Consider the following 22720-nt stretch of genomic DNA (forward strand, 5'->3'; position numbering starts at 1 on the left):
ACAGTCACACACAAAAAAACACTTGGAGTCTTTAACAGCTAAGATATTAATGTTAAAGATACTTATAGACCTAGAAATCAAAGCCTTAATCTGTGTTAAAGATTAAAGATTTATCCCGGCCCTGTGTGAGGAACCAGAGCTGACAGGGGACAGGGGCCCCACCCTCCAGACGCAGCCAGGCAACACAGCACAGAGGGTGACAAGGGCCCCTCACTGCATCACCCCCAGCTTGCGTGTCCGAGCTCTTCTGGGGCACCACAGAAGTGCCCTTTCTCCTGCTGCCTCTGACCTGCTCAGGGTTATGTAATAAATCATGCAAGGATAGTCTGAGAAGTGTTATTTTTAAGAATCAACATAACCTACGAGCCAATTACCTGTCCCTTCCCTGCCAAAAGAGGGATTGTAAAGTGTGCCAAAAGCAGAACTGTTGTCACGTAAATCCACTGGCACTCGCCCTGCTGGTCATCCCCTTCCCTGCTGGTTCCTTCAGCCCTGCAGGGTGTGCCACGGCCCTCAGGATGCTACCTGCTGGGAAAAGGGCTCCGAGAACACCACGGAGTCCCTGGGAGGGTCCAGGAGGACCATGGAAGCTTGTCTTCAAAACCTGGTTTCTTCCATGCTTTAGATGCTTTGGGGAAGAACTACTTCTAAAGGGATTTTCTTGCTCTGCTTAATCTATGCAGAGGTCAAGTAAAAGTCAGATGTCTTAGTTTTCATTCTAATACCAACCCTGCCACTGACGGGGCTAAAGCAAATACAATCCTAACTTAAGGAAACGACCTAAAACGTGGCAACGGGCTAGATTCACAGTATGTTCACTGTGGTAATTTTCAAGGTAAAGACAGAATTTTAGTTGTATTTTCTTACAGGGAAACTAGTGTTTATTTGGCAAGTATTTAGATAAAGGTTTTGATGAGAAGCTAAGACTGGAAAGGGCAACACCATTCTATGGGGCGGGGCTGGGAGAGGGGTGGACACAATTTGTGTGCTTGAGAAAGTTGGGGGGAAAGGTGGACTGAGAGACGACGACAGGAAACGACTCCAGAGTGACATTACCCATGATGGGTACCCTTCCTCACAAATGTTCAGTAAAGTCTGGCTTAAAAAAAAAAATTACAGAAATCACTACTGTGTAAACTCCTTATTACAGAAAGGTAAACAAGCTGAGTTCTACCGTACAATGCATCAGGACGGAATAGAATGAGCCTGAGCAAAAGGAGGGCTTTGACTGGTTCCAGGCCACAGGACACTGTTAAGACCAGGCCTGCAAGGAGTTCAAGAATCCCAGCCAGCGTCTGGCTCACTGAAATGGCTGAGTCACTCAGATACACGTGAAAGGCTTCTATAAAACCCTTTCCAAAAATGCGCATTATATTAACGGCTAGATAAGTGTTCTGAAAAGACATGGTAACAACAGCTGTAACGCAGGCGGGAAGGCTGGTCATATAATAAAAAGGGGAAAGTCGAACGTGACAACGTAGATTGTAATAAATACAACCTTAGCTGTGTGACAAAGGACCAGGAGGGGTCAGTAAGGTGAAGGGGCGGTGCTCAGTAAGGATCAAGCAGAAGCAGCTGAGTGCTCTACAACACGCTGGGGACAGTCTGCTGATTTTTATACAAGGGCAGAGGCGTTCTAAAGGGCACACAGAGAGAAACCAAAGAGCTGTCCGTGGTGCGATAAGGAGCCATGTCTGGATAGAGACTGGGAGAGAATCAGGTACTCAGGAGTGACGGAAATGAGACAGGAACGGGACTAACCTGGGTTCTAAATGACACAACGTAAAACCTATTGGACATCAAAACAGACTAAGTGCAAGGGTGGGGTGGGCTGGGCGACACTTCCCGGTCCATCAGGAAGGATGGCCCTGCCCAGGGTCCAAAGTCCTCAGGGGCAACACCACCCACTGGCCTCCTGGAGTGATGGAAGCTCCAACCGACCAAGCTGGGCCCCAATAAATCTTCATCTTCTTTGAGTTAGAAATTCCCACCCCAAAAGTATGTGTTCTATTTCCATGTTTTCAAATAGAAATTAAATGTCTTAAAATGAAACTTACAGTATCTTTAAGAAACTCCCAGAGACTCCAAAATTTACCTTCTCCATCGGGAGCTGAAGAGATGCTTTACAGTCGGAAAACTCCACTGTGATACTGGGGCCTTGAACTTCAGTCACGACGTAGTGCAGCTTCTGGGACTCCTTCAACATCTTCCTGTTACTGCCACCAAATTTACCAAGGACACGATAGGCCACGTGCGAAATGCTGTCTGCAGGGTTGCGTAAGGTGCGCCACAAAGCCTGAAAGTCAGTGCGCTTTCATTAACCCTCCGAGGCGATGCAGTCCCATGGTCCCCCAATCCCAACTCAAAGGTTATGAAAGACTACACGGCAAAAACTCCTCCTCCGACCTCTGGCCCCCAAACACACAGTTCCCTTCTGGAAGCCAACGATGTTAGTCTGGTGTGTCCTTCCAGACAAGTCGTATGCCTTTACAGAAAATGCACATATAAATATAAATGTTCTTCCATGCTCCTGCAGTACAAATGGTAGCATGTCATAAACACTGCAGAGCTCAAAGGCAAGAAAACTAAACAACACATTGTTTGGGCAGATATCAAAATGGGATGGGGGAGCAGAGAGGAAAACACAATTTGCTGGCACAGTTCTTGACCTTGGGTTAGATGGTGCCTTCTCAGGTTTTTACTTCTATTATTAGACTTTATAACTTACAAACATGATACATAAACTGCCTTGTACATTTCAAATCTGATATTAGAAAGCACAGTGAAGAGGGAAAACAGTGATCATAAAGGGACCTGCATTACGGGAAAAATGAGTCACTGTGTACCTTGTACTCACAATTAGGATAAGGAACAGAGACGCACTCAATTGCTCCAAAACACTGTCAGTTTTCCCACACTTTTTCACCTAAATTATCCTAAGTCCTCAAAATCACCATGGCTCACTATTTAAACCTATTTTCTTAGACCACCTTCTGTAACAATGCCAGGTATTAGTGGCCAACGACAGTCAACATAAAATCTTGGAACTCTTCTTAAAAGCAAAATTCCAATTTCTCTTACGTTCCTGTAGGTCCAAAGAGGCTTCCCTTCATGACTGTCGAGAGATGTAGTCTGACTCCTTGCCCCCCACCTGGCCCACCCAAAGCTCAGGCACCCTCAGGAGAGGGGTCTTCTGCTTACCGCCCCAGGAGGGGTGGCACTGGGAACGGGAGGGTCCCATCTCCCGGCACTTGCACCGGTTCTTAGCGGGCTGACGGTACTCTGCCAGTTGTCCAGCAGGTAGGGTAACTGTGCCTCCAAAAGCAAGCAGCAGCCCTGACCCAACTCTCCCTGGGGCTGTCTGCCTCACAGAAGGGCAAGAGGCCCAAGAACCCATCCTTGCCTCCTCTTCCCACAGGGAGCTCACCCAGGCTTGGGTCGGGCCCACGGTCTGCCTTCCAGAACCAACGGTCCTGTTCTCCGCTCAGGCTCGAGAGTCAGTCAAGCCTCCAAATGACTGGACTTGGACTTGGAGGCTCCAACCCAAACTCTAGGCCACACTCTCCTGCCTAGATGGAGCCCAAGGTCTACATTTCAGGAATGGCAGGCGAGTCCTGGTTGCACCTCCAACCTACCGTCCAGAGGCTCCTGTACTTGAGTTACCGCCCATCACAGAAAGCTGGCATTCGGACCCCCTACCTGGGGCCAAATACTCTACACCAAAGGGGCAGGTGAGTAAGCAACAGGCAGCCTGAATCTCGAACAATGACCAACCACATTACAAATCACTACCATCAGCAAAACATGAAGGAATAACCTGATATTTGACACTGAGCTCTAATGACCACAAAATATAAACTGGTTTCAAAACCGCCTCCTTTCTTATCTGCTCTGTTTCCTTTGGGGGTGGCCAGACAGCTCTACTTCCTTTACAAGTCTGCATCTCTGCTGTGTAACTCGACACCTCTCCTGGAGAAAGAGAGGATCTCCCTGGAAGAAAGAGCCGCCATTTAACACCTGCCCTCCCAAGTCATCAACTTCACGAGAACATGACACTGTGCAAGCCCTATGAACGGGGAGCAATCCTGCAAAACCAATATTCACTCCACACCTGCAGTATTTCTTTACATCGTTTCGTAAGCCAGAAGACCCACACAGCAAGTTGAAGGCTACACCAGTAGCCCACCAGGGAGCAGGGAGCCCACCGCTCCGCACGGGAGCTCGACAGTGGCCAGCCACTTCTGAGACTGCCAGCCTAAAATCCTCACTGAGAACCAGATACGTGAGGCCCGGCGCCCTCTGCTGGCGGCACGGAAACGCAGACTGACCTGCATGAGCTCTGCGCGCACGGGCTGGATGTGGTCGTAGAGGAAGTCGGGCTGCAGGTTGTCCACACACAACTCCAGAGTCCTCAGGCCTTGGCTGACCAACGTCTGCGAGCCGTTGAGAGCCGACACCAAGGGGTCCATCAGCATGGGCAGATAGGGCAGGAGCGAGCTCAGCCGCACGGGCACCGTGAGACACAGCTCCACAAAGAGGTCCTTCATGTGCTGCTTGTGCAGGCCGCTCTGCAGCATGTTTAGCCCTGCGCACAGGGTGTGAGGCCATCGGGGGCGGTTACTTCCCAGACACACGCCCAAGTTAACTGTACAGAGTAAGTGACCCGCCTTTTCACATAAACGTCAACCTGACAATAGGAAGACTTTTTACGCCTTATAATTTCTGTATTAGCTAAATCTATTCTGTAACTGCACCCTGTGACCTCTTCCGTCTACCTTATTTATGGTGACAACAGCAGGCTGCACATAGTTTCAGTTACAATTAATATTATTTAATGTTGATTAAACTAATTTAATATTAAGGACTAATAAATATTATACATCAAACTTTTAAAAATCATGTCATGCTATGAATAAGCCTAATCTAAAGAAACAGACTCCAATATGACGTGTCCATATCAAGCTTGATGTTCATAACCTTACGTGTTTTTTCAGATTTCCAGTAAACCACAGTTGATGTCTATGCTCTAAAATAAACATTTTTAAAAAAAAAAAATCCACTTTCAGTTTTTATAAATGGGAGGAGCTTCCTGCTTATAAACACAACCCCCCCCCACTTTTCACGAGGGTAACCAAGTATTTACTGAGCCCCCTCCTAAGACATGTCAGAAGAGGACCTGCCCACAGAACCTTAGAGACAAGTGGAAAGAGAAAAGCAAGTAACAGTGGCCGCAAACAAGGCACATCCCAGGCAGCTGAGGCTGAAGAAAGAGGAGCTATCAGGGAAGGCATCACACAGCAGCCACACCAGATCCAGAATCCACAGAAGAAGGTGGATGAGGAGAGGGCACGGCGAAGTTCCCAAGGAGGGGATGCACTTGAACAAAAGCAGGTGGGGAGAAGGAAGGTTGGGAAGAGCGCAGGAGGGAAAATCAGACCCATCAGAGCAGAGGGCGCAGGTCGGGGAAGACAGGGGACGGGGTCAAATACGGACGACAGAGCCTGACGATGGGCCTCCTTAAGCATCTGGCCTGGGGGACGTAGGGCCATGTTACACTCAACTTTCAAGGATTTCCCAGTTGCGAAGATTCAATCCCTTGCCAAGCGCTCACCCTTATCAGAAAAAAAAAAATTCCTAGGATAGTGTTTCTAGTCAGTTCATACCTGTAAACATTCACTGGACCCAATATCCCCTTTAGTTATGTATACCTTGAAAGCATTCCTAACACACAGGAATAAAAGAATTCTGTCTAGGCAAGTTAGCAACTAGATAAAAATAGAAACATATTTTTATGTATTTTATATAAAGCTTATATCAGCTTTATAACTTGTTTTTTTCCCTTCTTGTTCTGATTCTCTTTCAATCTAGGGATCCCTGATCTTACTAAACCACTTTCTAGAACTGCTTACCAAATGCTACAAAAATGTAACAAAGTCCTAACCGGGGTAACTAAGACCTTCCAACTCCCATTCAACTGAGCAGGGAGAAGAACCCATCCCTCCAAAGATCCACTGCCTTTAAAGAGAGCAGGACACAGGGATGGACACCCACATATACACACTGCAGGGGACATGTACACACATCGCCTCACCATGACCTTCACCAGGTGCAGAGCAGGAACCCCAGCAACCAAGGGAAGCAAGACCCATGCACGCACACAAGACTAAAAGGCAACCAACGTCACCGCGCTGACCTTGCAGTAGGTTTGGAAGGAGAGGCAAAAATTCCTGATACAGGAGATCATGGCTACCTCCCCCGATGGAGCGGAACAAGGCTCGAAGCAGCAGGAAATAGTTATAGGGTTCTTTGGCAGTCTGGGCGAGCTCCATTGAGCTGTTCACAATCTTGTGCAGGTGAGGCTGCAGGATGGAGAAAAGGCAGGTTAACAGGCTCTAAATGAGGAGGGTGCACTGCAAAAAGATAGGAATGGAAGGTAATTTTGATGAATTTATTCCAAAAGGAAAAACAAAACAAAAATTTTCCAACTTTTATTTGACTCAGATTAATTTATCTTAAAACATATGTACGCTTCCACCAGTTTGGCTGTGAAAGAGGCATTTACTAGGTTCCTATCTCACTATGTAGGTACATGATGCGGAGCAGACACTTTGCAACAGGAACTGGAGGGCCTGTGAGCTCTGCTGTTCTTGTGAACAGTCCTTCATGAGACCAAATAATCAAACAAGATGAGGGACTTCCCTGGTGGCACAGTGGTTAAGAATCCGCCTGCCAATGCAGGGGACATGGGTTCAATCCCTGCTCCAGGAAGATCCCACATGCTACGGAGCAACTAAGTCCATGAGCCACAACTACTGAGCCTGCGCTCTAGAGCCCACAAGCCACAACTCCTGAGCCCGTGTGCCACAACTGCTGAAGCCCGTGCACCTAGAACCCGTGCTCTGCAACAAGAGAAGCCACCGCAATGAGAAGCCCGCGCACCACAGCGAAGACTAGCCCCCGCTCACCGCAACTAGAGAAAGCCCGCACGTGGCAATGAAGACCCAATGCAGCCAAAAATAAATAAATAAATAAATTTATAAAATAAAATAAACTTAAAAAAAAAATCAAACAAGATGAAAGAAGCCTGCTCCTTAACTATCAGAATGCAAAATGCAACCTAAAGGAACTGAAACTTCACTACCAAATACCATACATGCAAAGTTTGGAAGAACCTCAAAAGACATTTGAGATGGTAATGTTTTAGAAGACTTAATTGAAAAATGTGTTCATGAGCATTTTATTAGCTTATAGTAAGTTTAATCAACATTTTAAGACAGATTAGTTTTTTATCTTGTACTTCAAATCCTAGTTTTTTGTTGTTTTTTTTAAAATTATTTATTTATTTATTTTTGGCTTTGTTGGGTCTTTGTTTCTGTGCAAGGGCTTTCTCTAGTTGCGGCGAGTGGGGGCCACTCTTCATCGCGGTGCGTGGGCCTCTCACTATCGCGGCCTCTCTTGTTGCGGAGCACAGGCTCCAGACGCGCAGGCTCAGTAATTGTGGCTCACGGGCCCAGTTGCTCCACGGCACGTGGGATCTTCCCAGACCAGGGCTCGAACCCGTGACCCCTGCATTGGCAGGCAGATTCTCAACCACTGCGCCACCAGGGAAGCCCTCAAATCCTAGTTTTGACATGTGACAGGTTAAGTTTGATGTGAATTTTTTTGCAGGTGTATTTAAAGTGAACTGTGAACTGTAAACTACCTGTATAGTCAGTGATACAATTACAAGTCTGTTACTGTATATGGCAAGATATATTTCTTTTATGGATAAATCTTACATATTAGTCTCATGACAAAACGTTCTATGAAATTATTCTTTGAACATCTTTCTTGAACAATATTCCAAAACCCCATCATTAGACTTGTCTAATCTATTAGGTTTTATTCTCTTTTTTGTTGGTTGTTGTTCTACATAGTTGTCCCAGATACTGGCAAAAAGGGAATAATTTGAAGATACCAAATTATGCGGACAAAGACTCCTATTAACTATTTTATATCTTTCTAAAAATTTGAATATTTTCTTTTTATACTAACACAAAAGTAACATCAAGGTTGTTGACAACGGATTACTATATAACTGAAAAAGTGGAGAAAACTGTCACATAAAAGCACAAATTACTGGTGCTTTATATCACCACCTATATATTTACTTCAGAAAAAAATGGATCTTTTCCCCTATGGGAAAACATCTCTCTTCAGACAGAACTGATGATAATATTCAACCTTCTACAGAAATTAACTGGAAGAGAATTTTGATAAGGTTTTTGTTCCATCTGCTGCCTTTAGTGGATGATGTAACCATGCACTGGTTTCTGCCATTTGCTAGAAATCAAATAACTGATGAGATAAAATTATACGTATAGGATTAGTCATCTATAAAAGTGTGTTACAAGACACATCCCTCCCAGATGGTCTTAATAAAGGAACACAAATTGGCTAGATTCAGAGGGGAAAAATGAACAAATAGTTCTGAAGTGGGATGTTTATGTGCTGCCACAGAAAATATGAACACAGAGAAGATGTGCTATGGAAGATGGGTATGTGATGAGAACTGTTACACAGCCAACCATTTCCCATTGGATCTGAGAGGTAAGATGTTTTTTCCTCCTATATTCTTTTGCGTCACTCAATTAAAAAAAAAAAAAAAAAAAAAAGCACGGTGTGCTCCTACACTACTTGTGTGGTCCACACAAGAAATGAGTTTAAAAAAGAAAATCAGAGTGCCAAGACTAATGACAACCCCTGCCTACCACGAGGGCTCTGAAGTGTTCATTTTGGATCAGGAGACAAACAGATTAAGCTCTGCTTTAGAAACACATGAAACGTTTTCTACACTTGGCCCTGATTCGTTGTAAACATTTATTAATTCAATATTACAATATTTGTAAATATAAAGAGCCACTCCAGTTTCTGTTCAAAATGAAGAAAATTAAAAAGCAACAACAAAAAAACCCAAACACAATGCACAGCTTGGATCTGAGTTTACCTTCAGCATTTGTTCGTTTTCAGCTGCAAAGAGGGAGACAGAGCCAAAGACCAACTTGAACAGCTTGAGGTACAGGTTGGAGAGCTCCACATTGGAGCCCATTTCTGGCAGGCGGTCCAGGAGATATTCCACCAGAATTGTAGCAAACAGAGCAGAGGTAGTAGGATTTGCCAAAAAGGAATTGGCAACAATCTATCAAAACAAGAAACACATGTGACAAAAATCATTACTTCCAAAAAAAAATCCCACAAGGACTCCGAGGCAAAAAATATACAAATCAATTTTCACTTCAAAGTAAAGGAGCTGTTACAGTGGAGGATTACTGGACTCAATGTCAATATTATGACATAGTATGAGTGTGTTTCATGTTTTGGTAACTGCAATCATTGTTGCTTTTGCTGTGGTCATCCATGTACCATGCTTGGTGTCAGTCTATTTATCTCTTGTAAAAATAAATACAGTGTCTGTGGGTGAGTTGTGGAAAAAAAAAAAAAAAAAAGAAAACTACCATATGGCAATTGTATCAGTTACCTATTACTTTGTAACAAATTACCCCAAAGTGCAATGGCTTAAAACAACACACATTATTTCACAGTTTAAAAAAAAAAAAAAAAAAAAATCATTACTTCCCCAAAGCGGATTCAAGAAAAAATAATGAACTTGCCAAAATTACCAAATCAAATCTGTATCAGACACTTCAAGCAATGAATTATCCACCAAAAGAAAAAGAACAAAACCGATCTGAGCGCTGAGCGGAGCAGCTCACTTAAGTACTTAATCTGTCATTTCATCGTCACCATCAAGCACCAAGAGCCTACATCTAACACGTATTTAATTTCTACTATGAAAGGAACTGGTCCAAAGCATCTTAAACTTTTGAAAATTTTTTTTTACTACAGCCTAATAGTTCTCTAAATTTTGCTCTACAAGCACTATCCTTAGGCATATCACTTAGAAAATAAAAGGAATACCAAGTATTCGACACATGTTGAAAGAACATAAGAGAAGAGTGTCATACCTGAAGAGCGTAATTTTTTGAGATTCTTTCCACCATATAAGGGACTGTAGTCTGAAAGATTTCTTTAAACGTTAATGGGTTCATCATCGTGAAGACGCCGGCAAAGTGCTCCAATACCTCCTTCTCTTCCTTCATTCTAACAGTTTGGCAGTTTGCTACTCGAATGTATGTCTGTCCATTTCCTGCTATCTGGACCTAGCACAGGAAAAAAAAAAACACACGGGAATTAAAACTGAATATCTCTGAATATATTCCAGTACGCAATCAGATCAGCTGCATACTTAAAACAGAGTATTTGAGATAACAAATCTCTGCCACCTCCCCCCTCCCAAATCTTTTAAATTCTCTATTCTCACCTTAAATTTGCAAAAAAAAAAACCTCAAAAAACAAAAACCTTCGTTAGGTGTTCAAAACAGTAAGAAATTTAGTAAAATTAAGTATCGTTTCTATTGCATTCCCTTTACACCATCTGCCCCTCAAAATACACTGACACCTACAGGAATTCTCACCATAAATGCAACCCTATGCTACAGAACAAAAGCAAATCTGGGTATATGAATACTCTAGACCATCCAAATAGTAACAGATTTCTGAGACCCCTTCCATCACTAGCACCTCTAATTCTAAGAGGCGTTTTCCACACTCAGGAGCCTGGTTTGAGGGCACTCACTGCCTTACCTGATAAATATCTAAAGCCTGCATTGCATACTTCACAAGTTTTATGTAAATCTGCGTCTCTTTGGGCTGCAACTGCTTGTTGGGAATGAACTGAGTTTCTGGAAAAGAGATAGCACAATAAGTTAATGTGAATAAAACCCACTCTAGGAAAAACATCATTTGTCGAAATGATTCAAGAGCACAATTACCACCAAGCGCTTTGCACGACGTTATGCCCCACGTGATTGTCTTGACGCCACAGACCAAGGTTTTTACCAAACTCCGGCAATCCGTGACTTGGAACGTCTGCTTGTCTTCCTTGTCCTTTTCTCCTTGCTTCTCAAAGGGAGGCACGGGGGCTGGCGTCACAGGGGTGGCAGGGGTGGGGGGCGGGGGCGGGGGCGGGGCTGGGGCGGGAACGGGGGCTGGAGAAGGGGCAGGGCCGGGAGCTGCGGGGGCCGCAGGCACGCCCGGCAGAGCTGCTTCCACAGCTCCGAGTTCCGACTGAGGCTTGCACTTCTTAAAAATGGCAGAGAGCTGGTACCTCGCAATGGTGTGGAATTTGAGAACAAAAACCTGTCAGGAAGAGAAAGTGGAGGGGAGACAAAAATCATTCCTCTTCAATAGGCCAACAACCCTTCCAGAAGACAGAAAAAAACTCTCTCTGAAACCACCTGCTGAAGTTGGTGCTTTTCCCCCACAGGTACTACAGCAAGCGTCACCATCTCCACTTCACCCGTGGAGAAGCAGCTCAGGAGAGCTGGGTGACTGGCCTGATGAGCAGGGCCTGGATGCGACCGGGGACTGCTCCGGGATCCACACTATCTACCCCTGACCCAGGCACCCTGGGTATCTCTCCAGAGAAGTTCACAGATAAGGTAGCACTTGTCTAGGCGGTGTCCCAGAAAACAACTCTCCTGATTACTCGCCAGGAACTATGCTAAGAGCTCACGCGCTGCCTTACTCATCTCAAACAACCCTAGGAAGCAGACACTGTGACTGTCCCTGGTTAGAACACAGGCAGACCAGCAGAGGGTCAAGCATCTCGCCCAAGGATCCTTGGCTAGTTGATGGGGTAGTGGGGATTTGAACCCAGGTGGTCTAAACACCCAGGACCAAGCTGGCAACTGGGCGGCCCGTGAACTGCCAGCAAAGCGCTCATGTGAGCGGAGCGCCGTGCGGTGAAGACGCGGAGGGAACAGGTACCTCCAGCATCCGCATCAGCACGTCCCGCCCATTGCCGCTCTCCTGCTCGCTCTTGGAGCGGATGCAGTCCACCAGGTTGAGCAGGAGCTTGCAGGACATGGTCTGGATGCTGCTGGGCAGGGACTCATCATCAATATTCTTGGCGAAGAGCTGGACGGCGAGGGAGAGGTCACTGAGGGGCAGGTGCTGACGGACGTGGTGCACAAGGTCGGCCAGCGTGCTGTAGGCGAGGGGCCTGCGGGCAGAGACCTCTGCTAGTTCGCATCTCAGAGGCCCCACCCGCCTCGGCTGCGGGCCACCATCTCCACCACTACCTGTGCCCCAGGGACACCCCCAGTGGGATGGCTCATCTGGGGCACGCTTTATAGGGTCCCAGTTTCCCCCTTGTTACTTCCTCCCAGCTACATGATTAGAAGGCTCAAGCCTTGTCTTTTTGCTTAAATCTTTACTTTCTAAATTAAAAAGGTTAACTTTGTGCATATCATGTTTATACCAGCACATCTAGTTAACCTGAGCAGAAGTAACTACCAGCTTGATCGTGCACTGGATGGGTTCTGTTGCTCAAAGCTAAACAGCCTGTGTCAAATAACACCTTATATACCATATATTTTATCGAGCCGCAACAGCAGTGTTCAGGCCACCCAGCACTTTCACTCACTGAACGTCTGGACACCTGCCATGTGCCAGACACGGGGCCCAGCACCAGGGATACCAGTGACCCCAGTAAATAGAGCTCCGGTCCTCAGGAAGCTTATTTCCGGGGAGGGGGGCGGGGGGGAACACACTAGTAAAGAAATCAACTGTGCAAGTTGCTAAGTGTTGCAGGAGATGTGAAAAGGCACCAGGAGAAAAACTGGTGGGGGCCAGAGAAAGCCCCTCCGAGGTGACATCGGCTCTGTGACCTCAGCCAGGGACATTTCCATCTGGAAGAAACAGGCAGGTCAAGGCCCTGAGTGGGAACTGCCTGGAGGAGTCAAGGGGCCGCAGAGGCCCACGTGGCCGCAGCAGGTCAGGCAGAGAGAGCGGAGTCAAGCCCCGCGGGGGCCGCATGCCATGGTCAAGAGTCTGGGTTTTGTCTAAGGGCGACCGACAGAAACCACTGGAGGGTTTCAATCTAACATCCATTCAGGCGGGTTCAACCCCAAGTTATAAAAAATGTCTTACTCGATATTTTATAACAGTGTTTTCTATAGAAAACACAGTGAACAGTCTACACCATATTCAGAATATTCTGCATATTTTTCATATGATCAATCACACCTCCTTTGTCAGAACCAAAAAATGACTAATGTTGATCCATTTTACATGGTAAAAGATGATTAAATGTTAATTCTCTCCTTTAGAAATAATAAGCATGATCACAGCTATATTTATTTTATAAAATGCGTAAGAAATAAAGACTAGGAGGAAACAGTTCAAAATATTAGCCACGTTAGTTGATCTCCTTATGGAGAACCAAAAAGTTTTCTCTCCTTTCTTCTTAGTAGGTTATCAAATCTCTTTTTTTAATAAAAAGGTGCATTTTTACTACTTAGAAAGCAAAAAACTAACACTAGTCAGATAGTTCTACCTACAATTTAAATCAAGACAACTACTCTGATTAAGCCAAGGCACAAGAAGCAACCTAAGGCGTTTCCGAAACTTCCCGCAATTCTAAATCCAACGGGAGAGGAAAGGCCCAACAGTCCATGCTCGTTGAAATGCTAACGAAGTGTCAGGATCCACGGTCCCTGGCACTGAACAGACAAGACATCACGGGTTCAACATCATACCTGAGAGTCTCTCGAGCAGTATATCCTGAGCCAATTAGTATGGATTCATCAAACAGCTTGTCCATGCAAGGAATGAACTCTGGAACACAAACGTCCATTGCATACATCACCAACCAAACCAGGTGTGCGGTAAGTCACTTAACAGCACTTTCACAGGAGCCAGGCTGTACCAACGAGCCATCCAGATGTGGGGCAGCGTGGGGAGCAGGAAGGCACACGAGCTACTTTAGTCTAAGACGCTGGCTGTGCTGGGCCACACCAGACACGTGTCACAGAGACGCGGTCGGGATCACATTCAGCGTCAGAGAATAAACTAAGAAACCGTGAGCCTCGTATCCCTGGCGGGGAGCTCGCCCCCAATGCTTCGTGGGAGGTGCTGTCCATTGTCCTTAAAAGCTGGCACAATCCATCCAAGGGGGCAGTATTCCCTAAAGGCCCCTTTATCCACTGCCCTGAAGTCGTCCTTCTTCAAGACTGTAAGGTTAGTCATTATGGAGAAATAAGGACACTTCTCTATAGGAATTACAAAGGTCTAGGACATCCTAGTGTTCTCACAGTCATGGGTCCCAAGTTAGGGGTCCTGACTCTTGGGATAAGACTGACTAGAGACTCTGTCCCTCTAATCCCCCAGGGAGAGCCACCACCAAACCTCCCCCTGCTCCTCTGCAGGCTGAGGCCCTCACGGGGTGGAACAGCTGGTCCCCACTCAGGGACAACCGATGTTTCTGAGGATGTGCACACAGGGTGGCAAATAGTAGAGCAGACAGTACATTCTTTGCCAGCAAACAGCTACTGAGGATCAAAGATACAAAAGACACATGCACACTGGAGAGACGCCTCCTACAGCCAGGCAGCACAGGAAGAAAAACAAGAGAAGCCACGAGTAGTCCCTGAGGTTGGAGGAGGGGACGTGCCCCGCTGCCCACGGCGAGGTGGCCAGGAGGAAGGAGGCACAGAGGAAAGATGCAGAGGGCTGAGACCCCACATGCCGGAGGGCCGGCTGCGGGGATGAGTGATGCGTGCAGAGAAGAAATTAAGTTGCACGGCACTGGCTTCCAGATCACCTCCAAGACCCAGAATCAGTTTCTAGGGAAACAGGTAAATCTGTTAAACAGTCAGGTTTTTCCAAACTACTGCTCCTCAGGATTAGCACAAATGGGTGACCATCTGATATCATTTTGGATGCCAACAAAGGAATGTTTTCACTAACATTTGGTAGTGGATGTGTAAATTTTAAATATATGCATACATGTTTTGTATTTTATAATATGGCTAACATTTAACATGATTCTTTTTTTTTTTTAACTTTTTTTGGGGGGGGGTTATTTATTTATTTATTTATGGTTGTGTTGGGTCTTTTGTTTCTGTGCGAGGGCTTTCTCTAGTTGCGGCAAGTGGGGGCCTCTCTTCATCGCGGTGCGCGGGCCTCTCATTATCGCGGCCTCTCTTGTTGCGGAGCACAGGCTCCAGACACGCAGGCTCAGTAATTGTGGCTCACGGGCCTAGTTGCTCCGCGGCATGTGGGATCTTCCCAGACCAGGGCTCGAACCCGTGTCCCCTGCACTGGCAGGCAGATTCTCAACCACTGCGCCACCAGGGAAGCCCCTAACATGATTCTTTATAGGTTTCTTTCAATGAAAACTTCTTGAGATGTCATGATGTTACCTGTTTAAGTCTGGGAACCACTACGGGCTTCAAAACAAAGTATCTTGTTTAAAAAAAAAAAAAAAAAAGCAACAGCAGCCTCTAAAAACTGAACTCAACCAGCCTAACACGATCTAACCTTGGAGAGTAGCATCTTGGAAATCTGTCAATCTTTGTAGCGTTAACAAGACTGAAACCAAGTTTTATGGTCTCAAAAGAGGGCCTAGTTGTGTGTGACGGATCAGAGGTTATCTGATAACCATGAGAAGGCTTTTTAATCTGTCAGCACTTCAACAAGGAGAAACCTCCTGCTCCATGGCTCCCCAACGCACCTCCAAAGTCCTTATTATTCCAATGGCAGGAATACCGAAAGTTAATCCGACAGTGGTGCTCCAGACACAACTCAGTCACTTCAGTAAATAGATTTTAAAACATCCCATTTAAGACTCTTCCATCATTTTCACAACATGGAGAAAGAAAACACTGTTTTCTTCTCACCTTTTAAAGATTGCTGGCTGTGAGTCAGAAAGCAAATGGCTATTTGCAATGTCGAAAGACAGGCAGTCAGAAGGCAGAGAAGTACTAAGAGATACCCAGACTGTAAACTGTGCTAAGGAAATTATCACATTAATTATGAAATTGTTGAGAAGACAAAGGGAGAACCCTGGTGGCAGGCAAAAAAGATGGGCAGACAGAAACAGAGAGAGAGAGAGAGAGAGAGAGAGGGAGAGAGAGAGAGGGAGAGAGAGAGAGGGAGGGAGAGAGAGGGAGGGAGAGAGAGGGAGGGAGGGATGGGCAGGCAGGGAGAGGGGATGGTAGAGAGGCAGATAAAGGTGAAAAAATACACCCAAAATAGCAATTAAGAAAGGACACATGGAGCCAAAAATGCGGAGCGGGCTGAAGGCTCAGCACACGATGGCCCGCCAGCAGCAGGCCCACATTCACAGACAGGCGAGCGGCCAGAGGCAAGACAGACGTACGGTTTCGCAGCTCGGTAGTGAGGATGTGCTTCGCGGCGATCAGAAGCTCCTTTCTGAGGTGCGCAGTTTCTGCTGGACAATTTGAAAGTAGCTGTAACATTCCTTTCACCATTTGCTGAGAGTACTTAGTCACCAACTCCTGTAAAAGAAAAAGGAAAACAACACAGTTATACTGATAGGCGGTTGTTAAGAAAAACCCAAGTTTTATAAACTTTAAAAAAATTCAGTAAGAGTAAGCTTGGCTCAAAGGACCCTCAGAAAGTAACAGGCCTAACACACAAGTACTATCCAAGAAGTCTTAGCAGTTTGTGTGCACAGCGCCACCCTGGAAGGAGGGGAAGCCACATGGAGCAGTTTCTTTTACGTCATGGGATCATGGAGGCCTTCTTGTATTTTCTGTATTTTCCCAACTTTCAACAGTGAATATGTATTGCTTCCCTGTTACAGGGAAGGAGGAAGAAATAAATATTGAAGTTAAAAAACAAAACTATTTACTGAGTCGTCCCACTGATGTAAGTTGTGAATGACACCAAAGACACCTTTAATCAGCTCAGAATGAGCTCCAGTCACAAATGCCTTTTGAGGTGTTTCAGGAAGTTATTCACAATAACTCAAGCTGACTAAAATATCAAGGGGTATCTAATTCAGATTTTTTTTTTTAACAGATGTTCCATTTTCTTAGTGTAAGTTATCATTATTGAGATAAATACATTAAAAAGGGAGGGGGGAGAAGGCTACAAATGTTTTCAAAGGTAGTTTAGAATAAAAACAATTTGACATACACATTTTCATTTTTACTTTCCTGAAATAAAATCTTTAAAAACAATGATCAATTATAATACCATTCCATTGCTCTAGAATAGACCAGGACTAAATTTATTCCATACTTTAGAATAACCACCTCTATACAAGAGTTTTATTCAAAAAAAACTGTAAGACTAATGAGAGATAAGGCATCAATTTTTTCCTTCAAGTTCTTATGATTTAAGTAAGAAGAGACCACAGCTCCAAGTGGGAAGAACAAAAACAAAAATAAAACTACTCTACAGGTTCCACAAAAAAGCCTCCAAAACCTCTTTCTCAGTTTTACCTGATAATGCCATTTTTTTGAAGTTCCAACCTCTCCCACATAATTCGCTATAACACACAACTTCCAATAACAGCAGAAGTCAATATACCTCATACATCTGCACAAAAATCTGTGTGCAAATATTTATATGGCTTTATTAAGCCAAAAATGAAACAGGCAAGTCTATAAAGACAGGAAATACTTTAGTGGTTGCCAGGGGCTGGTGGGTCAGAGAAGAACGGAAGTCACTGCTCATCGGTACAGATTTCTTTTTCGGGTGAAAAAATTGTTCTAAAATTGAACAGTGATTATGGTTGTACAAATCTGTGAATAAACTAAAAACCATTGAACTGTACACTTTAAAAGGGTGAATTTTATGGTAAATGAATTATATCTTGATAAAATGCTTTAAAAAAATTGGAAATGATCCAAATGTTCATCAACTGATGAATGGATAAACACCATGATTACACCCATACAACAGAATACAACACTATGGCCTGAACTGTGTACCCCCCAAATTTCATATGTTGAAGCCCTAACCCCCACTGTGACTGTATCTGGAAATAAGAGTCTTTAGGAGGTAATTCAGGTTGAATGAGATCATACAGGTGGGGCCCTCGTCCAGTAGGACTGTAGCCTTATAAAAGACGAGAAGGAGATCTCTCTCTCCCCCTCACCACCATGGGAGGACACAGCAAGAAGGTGGCCACCTTCAACCCAGGAAGAAAGGCCTCCCCGGAAACCAAACCCTGCTGGAACCTTGATCTTGGATTTTCCAGGCTCCAGAACTATGAGAAAATAAATTTTGGCTGTTTACACCTAGTCTACGGTATTTTGTTACGGCAGCCTGAGCAGACTAAGACAACTAACCACGAATAAAAAGTAACAAGTCACCAATTAAATAACAAGGATGAATCTCAGCATTACTGCTAAGTGAAAGAAGCCAGACTCAAAAGGTTACAAATATTGTCCACCAAGTGATTCATCTCTATGACATTCTGGAAAAGGCAAAACTACGGAGACAGAAAACAAACCAGTGCTTGCCAGGGACTGGAGGTGGGAGGAGGAAATTGACTACAAACGTATAAAAGGAATTTTCTGGATGATGGAAATGTTCTGTATTTTGACGTACTGGTGGTTAGGTATGCATTTGTACCGTACACGTTTGTCAATCAGCAAACTGTACACCTACAAAAGGTGAATTTTACTGCATGTAAATTATATCTTAGTAAACCTGACTTAAAACAAAAGTCAATGAACTTACCTGGTAAATTCTGATGATATAAGCTAAAAATGACAATGTTTTGATCTGAGCAGCAATGAAATCAGCATACAACTCCTTGTTGTAAAGCTTATGTTGCCTAATGAGAAGTGAACAAAATTAACAATATTAGCTCTCAACTCTTTCGGTGATGTTACTATTAATTAAAAGCCTATAGTAATTACTAAGCCCAAAAGGTTGATTTCTACACAGCAGCAACAGTAAACGCGCCTACACTTTTATGCAGTTCCGACTAACTTAAAGGCCTTAAAGGCATAAAGCAGGCAGATCTCCAGGCCGTTGGGCAGCAGCCACAATCTGAATCCCCACAGCCAAGGCGAGACTGACTTGCTTCCCCAGAAGACAGCATGAGGGCACCTATTTGACCACTGGAAGACCCGTGCTGTGGCCACAGAGGCCATTAGGGCTGATCGACCCTCAGCTCTTGCTCTCAAGTGACTTAGAGCCAGATAGGCTGCAAGTCAAGAGAGCAAGTGACAAAGATCTTAGGAGGAATGCTGTGAGGTTGGAGAAAAAGCTTCACTGGGAGGCTTCCAAGGATGAAGAAGTCAGTGATTAAGGGTGATGGGTGAGGAAGAACGAAGGGGGTAAAGAGCTTTCTAGCCCTCGTGCTGAGAGGAACAGCAAGAACAAAGGCTTGAAGGTGAGAGAGCCTGGAATATCCCAAAGCTGTAATTGAGGACAGTAATGCCTAATGATAGTTCTAAATTTACAAGACACCAAAGACTAAGACATGTCACCCATCATCGAAATACAACTTCAGAAAGCCAAAAATACATATAAGTTTAACCAAAATTTTATCACTCAAAATTTTCTTGTCTTACAAATGACGACAGCAAGTACATTTTTACTTGGATTAAAGAACTATGGTAGTCAGCTACATCACTGACCAAAGAAATCTCACCTGGCTTGTGCAGATACCTGAATTGCAATGGTATTCATGATCAAGGGCACAAATTCAGCAACAACATTGTGGATATTCAGTTTGTAGAGCTAAAAGCAAACATATCAGATTGTCATGCTTTTACACTCTGCTTATAGCAAAATAATCTGGCATATCAAAGAAAGTGTGATGAGATTCATTAGTTAGCACATGTGTATCATACACATCTATTTGCCACAGAAAATTAGGTGTAAACTTTCTTGTAAAATAGGAAGCCCACAACCCAAGAAGCTACTAAGCAATATGCATACCTGATACATTAAAACAACAATGATGGGCAATTCTGCCAACACTTTCAAAGAAAGAGATCCTCTTGGAATGATGGAATGCTGCAAGAGAGGAACAGGAGGACTGAAGTTATCACCGTGGCACTTAAAATAGCCCTAATCAGTGTGCCACTATTGCACATCACCCCACTGAAATAAAGGGAAGGGAAAATACTGACACATCTTCGTAATTATCTGTGGTGAAAGAAACAAACTATTTTGAAAACAAAGTACATAGAACTGTTATTTAATATAAAGGTTTTCATATTTTACAATGTCATCACCTGTAGTAAAAACCTCAGGAAAATTTGTCAAAACTTAGAGATTCAAATCACCGGAGAAATTTAAAAAAATTTTTTAACCTATTATCTTGCTTACTTGAAAGAACAGCAAGAAGTACAAGTTTACCTAGTTTTATTCATACATATTTATAAACAGGAAAAATGCTTGCAATAAATGTAAGAAAAAATAGTCTTAATATATAAAAACTCAAACAGGTAAGGAAAATGTCAGACTCAAAATACAAATGGGTGACAAATGGATAGGAACAGACAAGCAAAAAAAGAAACACAAGACTGATAAACAGAAAACAAGTTTCTAATTCAGGAAGAACAAAGGAATGAAAGCTTCATTCAAAATGTAGCTTCCTGTTTATCCTAACTCAAAGTGAAACATTCTGCAAAACCATTTCAGTAAAACAAATACAGATGATAGCCTTGATTCAATCATAAAAATACAGTCATAGTAAATGCTCAGTACATGTTCCCTACGTGGCAAATACTACAAATCTAATGCATTAGCTGCAGACAGTACCAGCGTTCCCTTCACAAAACTCCACGAGACTGATTTTTCAGATGAGAGGGAAAATAAGGTCAGAACAACGGTTCATGAACTTTCCTACAGTCAAAAAGTGCAAGTGGTAGAGCTGCAGCATCATCCCAGAACTTCTGTCCCCAGAGCCCACACCGTCAGGCACTGAACTACAAATTTATATGCAGTTTAAAGGGACTTCTCTAATGTTGAAGCTAAGGAAAGAACAGAGGCCCCCTTGCCGGGTCAGCTGCTCTTTCTGGTTCTGGATTTCACCACGATGCTATCTTTGTACCTCTGGTGAGCAACAGCTCACACGCATACCTGCAGAGCACACGCATACCTGCAGAGCACAATCAGCGACGCTCTCGCGGACGCACGTTTGTTTGCTGATTCTAAATCCCTCCATGTGTTTAAGAAAAAAACAAAAAACTTAAGTGGTCTAAGAAGTCAATACCTCATTTCTCCTCTACTGAGGGCAGGAGATGCGGATAAAAGCAAAGCAAAAAGCAAAACAACTGAAACGCTTACTGTTCTCGTCTCACTGTCCTCACGCTCAGGATTGACTTTCACAGCAATCGTTGTGATCATTCCGACCATTTCTGGGGGAGGGACTGTGTTCTCGGGGATCACCTGAGGGTTCTCAAAGTAGCGGTTCTACAGAAAAAAAAAAACAGAAGTCATTTACACCTGACGTGTGGTGAAGAAATCGAATATCCTACCCTTTTGTACTGAACCAACCCCACAGTACTTGGTGTTCTCTTTTTCCAGGACTATGGAGATAACATGACAGACACACCCGCCACCTCCAACAGCAGAAAACAAACTTGCCTGCAGTATTTTCTACTATTTTTTCCTGGCTGATAAAAGATGAAATATATGTCATGTTATACTACCACCTCAGTGAGGTGGGGAAGATGTAACCCATCTCTCCAGTGATAAGAAACTAGGAGCTGATCCCTACTGAATTAACTTTCCAAATAGTCTCCTAAAGAGAGGTCAAGTATGGAACAGAAACAAAGTACAGAAAACATTTTAAAAGGCCAGGACCTCACTGGCATCCCTAGTTCTCAATGAAATTTGGGCTTCATGTTAAAAAAGACAGCTTCGTATGAAAAGTAGCTCTTCTTTGATCAAAATGGTAGTTGACACAACGATAACTTGATAACTCAGAACGCAACTTAAGTTTTATACACTATTAGCAGGTTAAAATCCTTAAAAAACCAAAAAGTCAATTTTACCATGTGTTAATTTTAAAAATTTAAGCTTAAAAAAAATTTGAAAATAGAAACTCTGAAACATAAACACATTTACGCACAATGATTTTTACCAAAGCATTATTTGTGACAGTAATGAATTGAAAATGGGGGAAACCAGCAAAAGGGAGATGGTCAAGGTACATGCATATGACAGAAAATTATCGGTCACTAAAAATTATGACTGCCACAGAAGAGTCTGGAAGGACGTTCCCTCCTGTAACAGGGATTCCTTCCAGTAAGTGAGAGCAGGGCAGGGATGAGCCTTTCCTCTTCCACTCCACACACTTTTATATGGGTGGCACTGCTTGGAAACAGTTCTTTCAATACAGGAAAAAATTTTCAAGATATAGAAAAATGCTGAAAGTATGCACCACTCCCCAAAAAAGCTTCAAGAATGTGAGGGCAACCATCTCTACAAAGCACAAAGTCAAACTCAAAACAAAATGTCAATGTCAATGGTTGCTTACAAGTGAAAGAATACTTATGGGTGATTCTCATTTTTTGCAACATTTCTACAATAAGAATATATTGCTTTCACGTCAAAAATACAGTATTTAATCTAAACAATGAAACCAAAAGAACTCTTTTTTTCTAAGGGCTAATTTATCAACCTAGATTTTAACCATCACTAAACATTCCCCATTGTAAAATTAGCATCCCTCCGATTATTCCTTCAACCCTTTGGAATGAGGAAGTAATAAATAAATATAAACAGTAAATTCAAATAATATTAAAAACAGCATACCACTACTTTTGGAAGCTCCTTGTAAATCTGTTTCACAAAATCTAAAAAATGATGAATCTAAAAAAAAATACAGTATTAG

At 43.7% G+C, this 22720-nt stretch overlaps 1 protein-coding gene across 17 annotated transcripts in view; it reads right to left on the reverse strand.

The window, feature by feature from the left end:
• TRRAP (transformation/transcription domain associated protein) overlaps positions 1 to 22720 on the reverse strand; it is a 119177-nt gene that overhangs the window by 85751 nt on the left and 10706 nt on the right. For all 17 annotated transcript variants that reach the window (XR_014254775.1, XM_082429825.1, XM_082429827.1 and 14 more), the window contains 15 exons: positions 22642 to 22698; positions 21169 to 21294; positions 19813 to 19890; positions 19523 to 19611; positions 18601 to 18697; positions 16265 to 16403; positions 13641 to 13719; positions 11869 to 12103; positions 10872 to 11238; positions 10684 to 10781; positions 10005 to 10199; positions 8987 to 9178; positions 6194 to 6359; positions 4329 to 4585; positions 2096 to 2296 (listed from right to left, as the gene is read on the reverse strand). Coding sequence is in view for 16 of the 17 variants with exons in the window: in XM_082429825.1 (XP_082285951.1) it covers positions 2096 to 2296; positions 4329 to 4585; positions 6194 to 6359; positions 8987 to 9178; positions 10005 to 10199; positions 10684 to 10781; positions 10872 to 11238; positions 11869 to 12103; positions 13641 to 13719; positions 16265 to 16403; positions 18601 to 18697; positions 19523 to 19611; positions 19813 to 19890; positions 21169 to 21294; positions 22642 to 22698 (2376 nt within the window). In the remaining variant the exon portion in view is untranslated. The remainder of the gene's footprint in view (positions 1 to 2095; positions 2297 to 4328; positions 4586 to 6193; positions 6360 to 8986; positions 9179 to 10004; positions 10200 to 10683; positions 10782 to 10871; positions 11239 to 11868; positions 12104 to 13640; positions 13720 to 16264; positions 16404 to 18600; positions 18698 to 19522; positions 19612 to 19812; positions 19891 to 21168; positions 21295 to 22641; positions 22699 to 22720) is intronic.

This window comes from Balaenoptera physalus (genome assembly GCF_965194825.1).
Source record: "Balaenoptera physalus genome assembly, chromosome: 16".
NCBI lineage: Eukaryota > Metazoa > Chordata > Mammalia > Artiodactyla > Balaenopteridae > Balaenoptera > Balaenoptera physalus.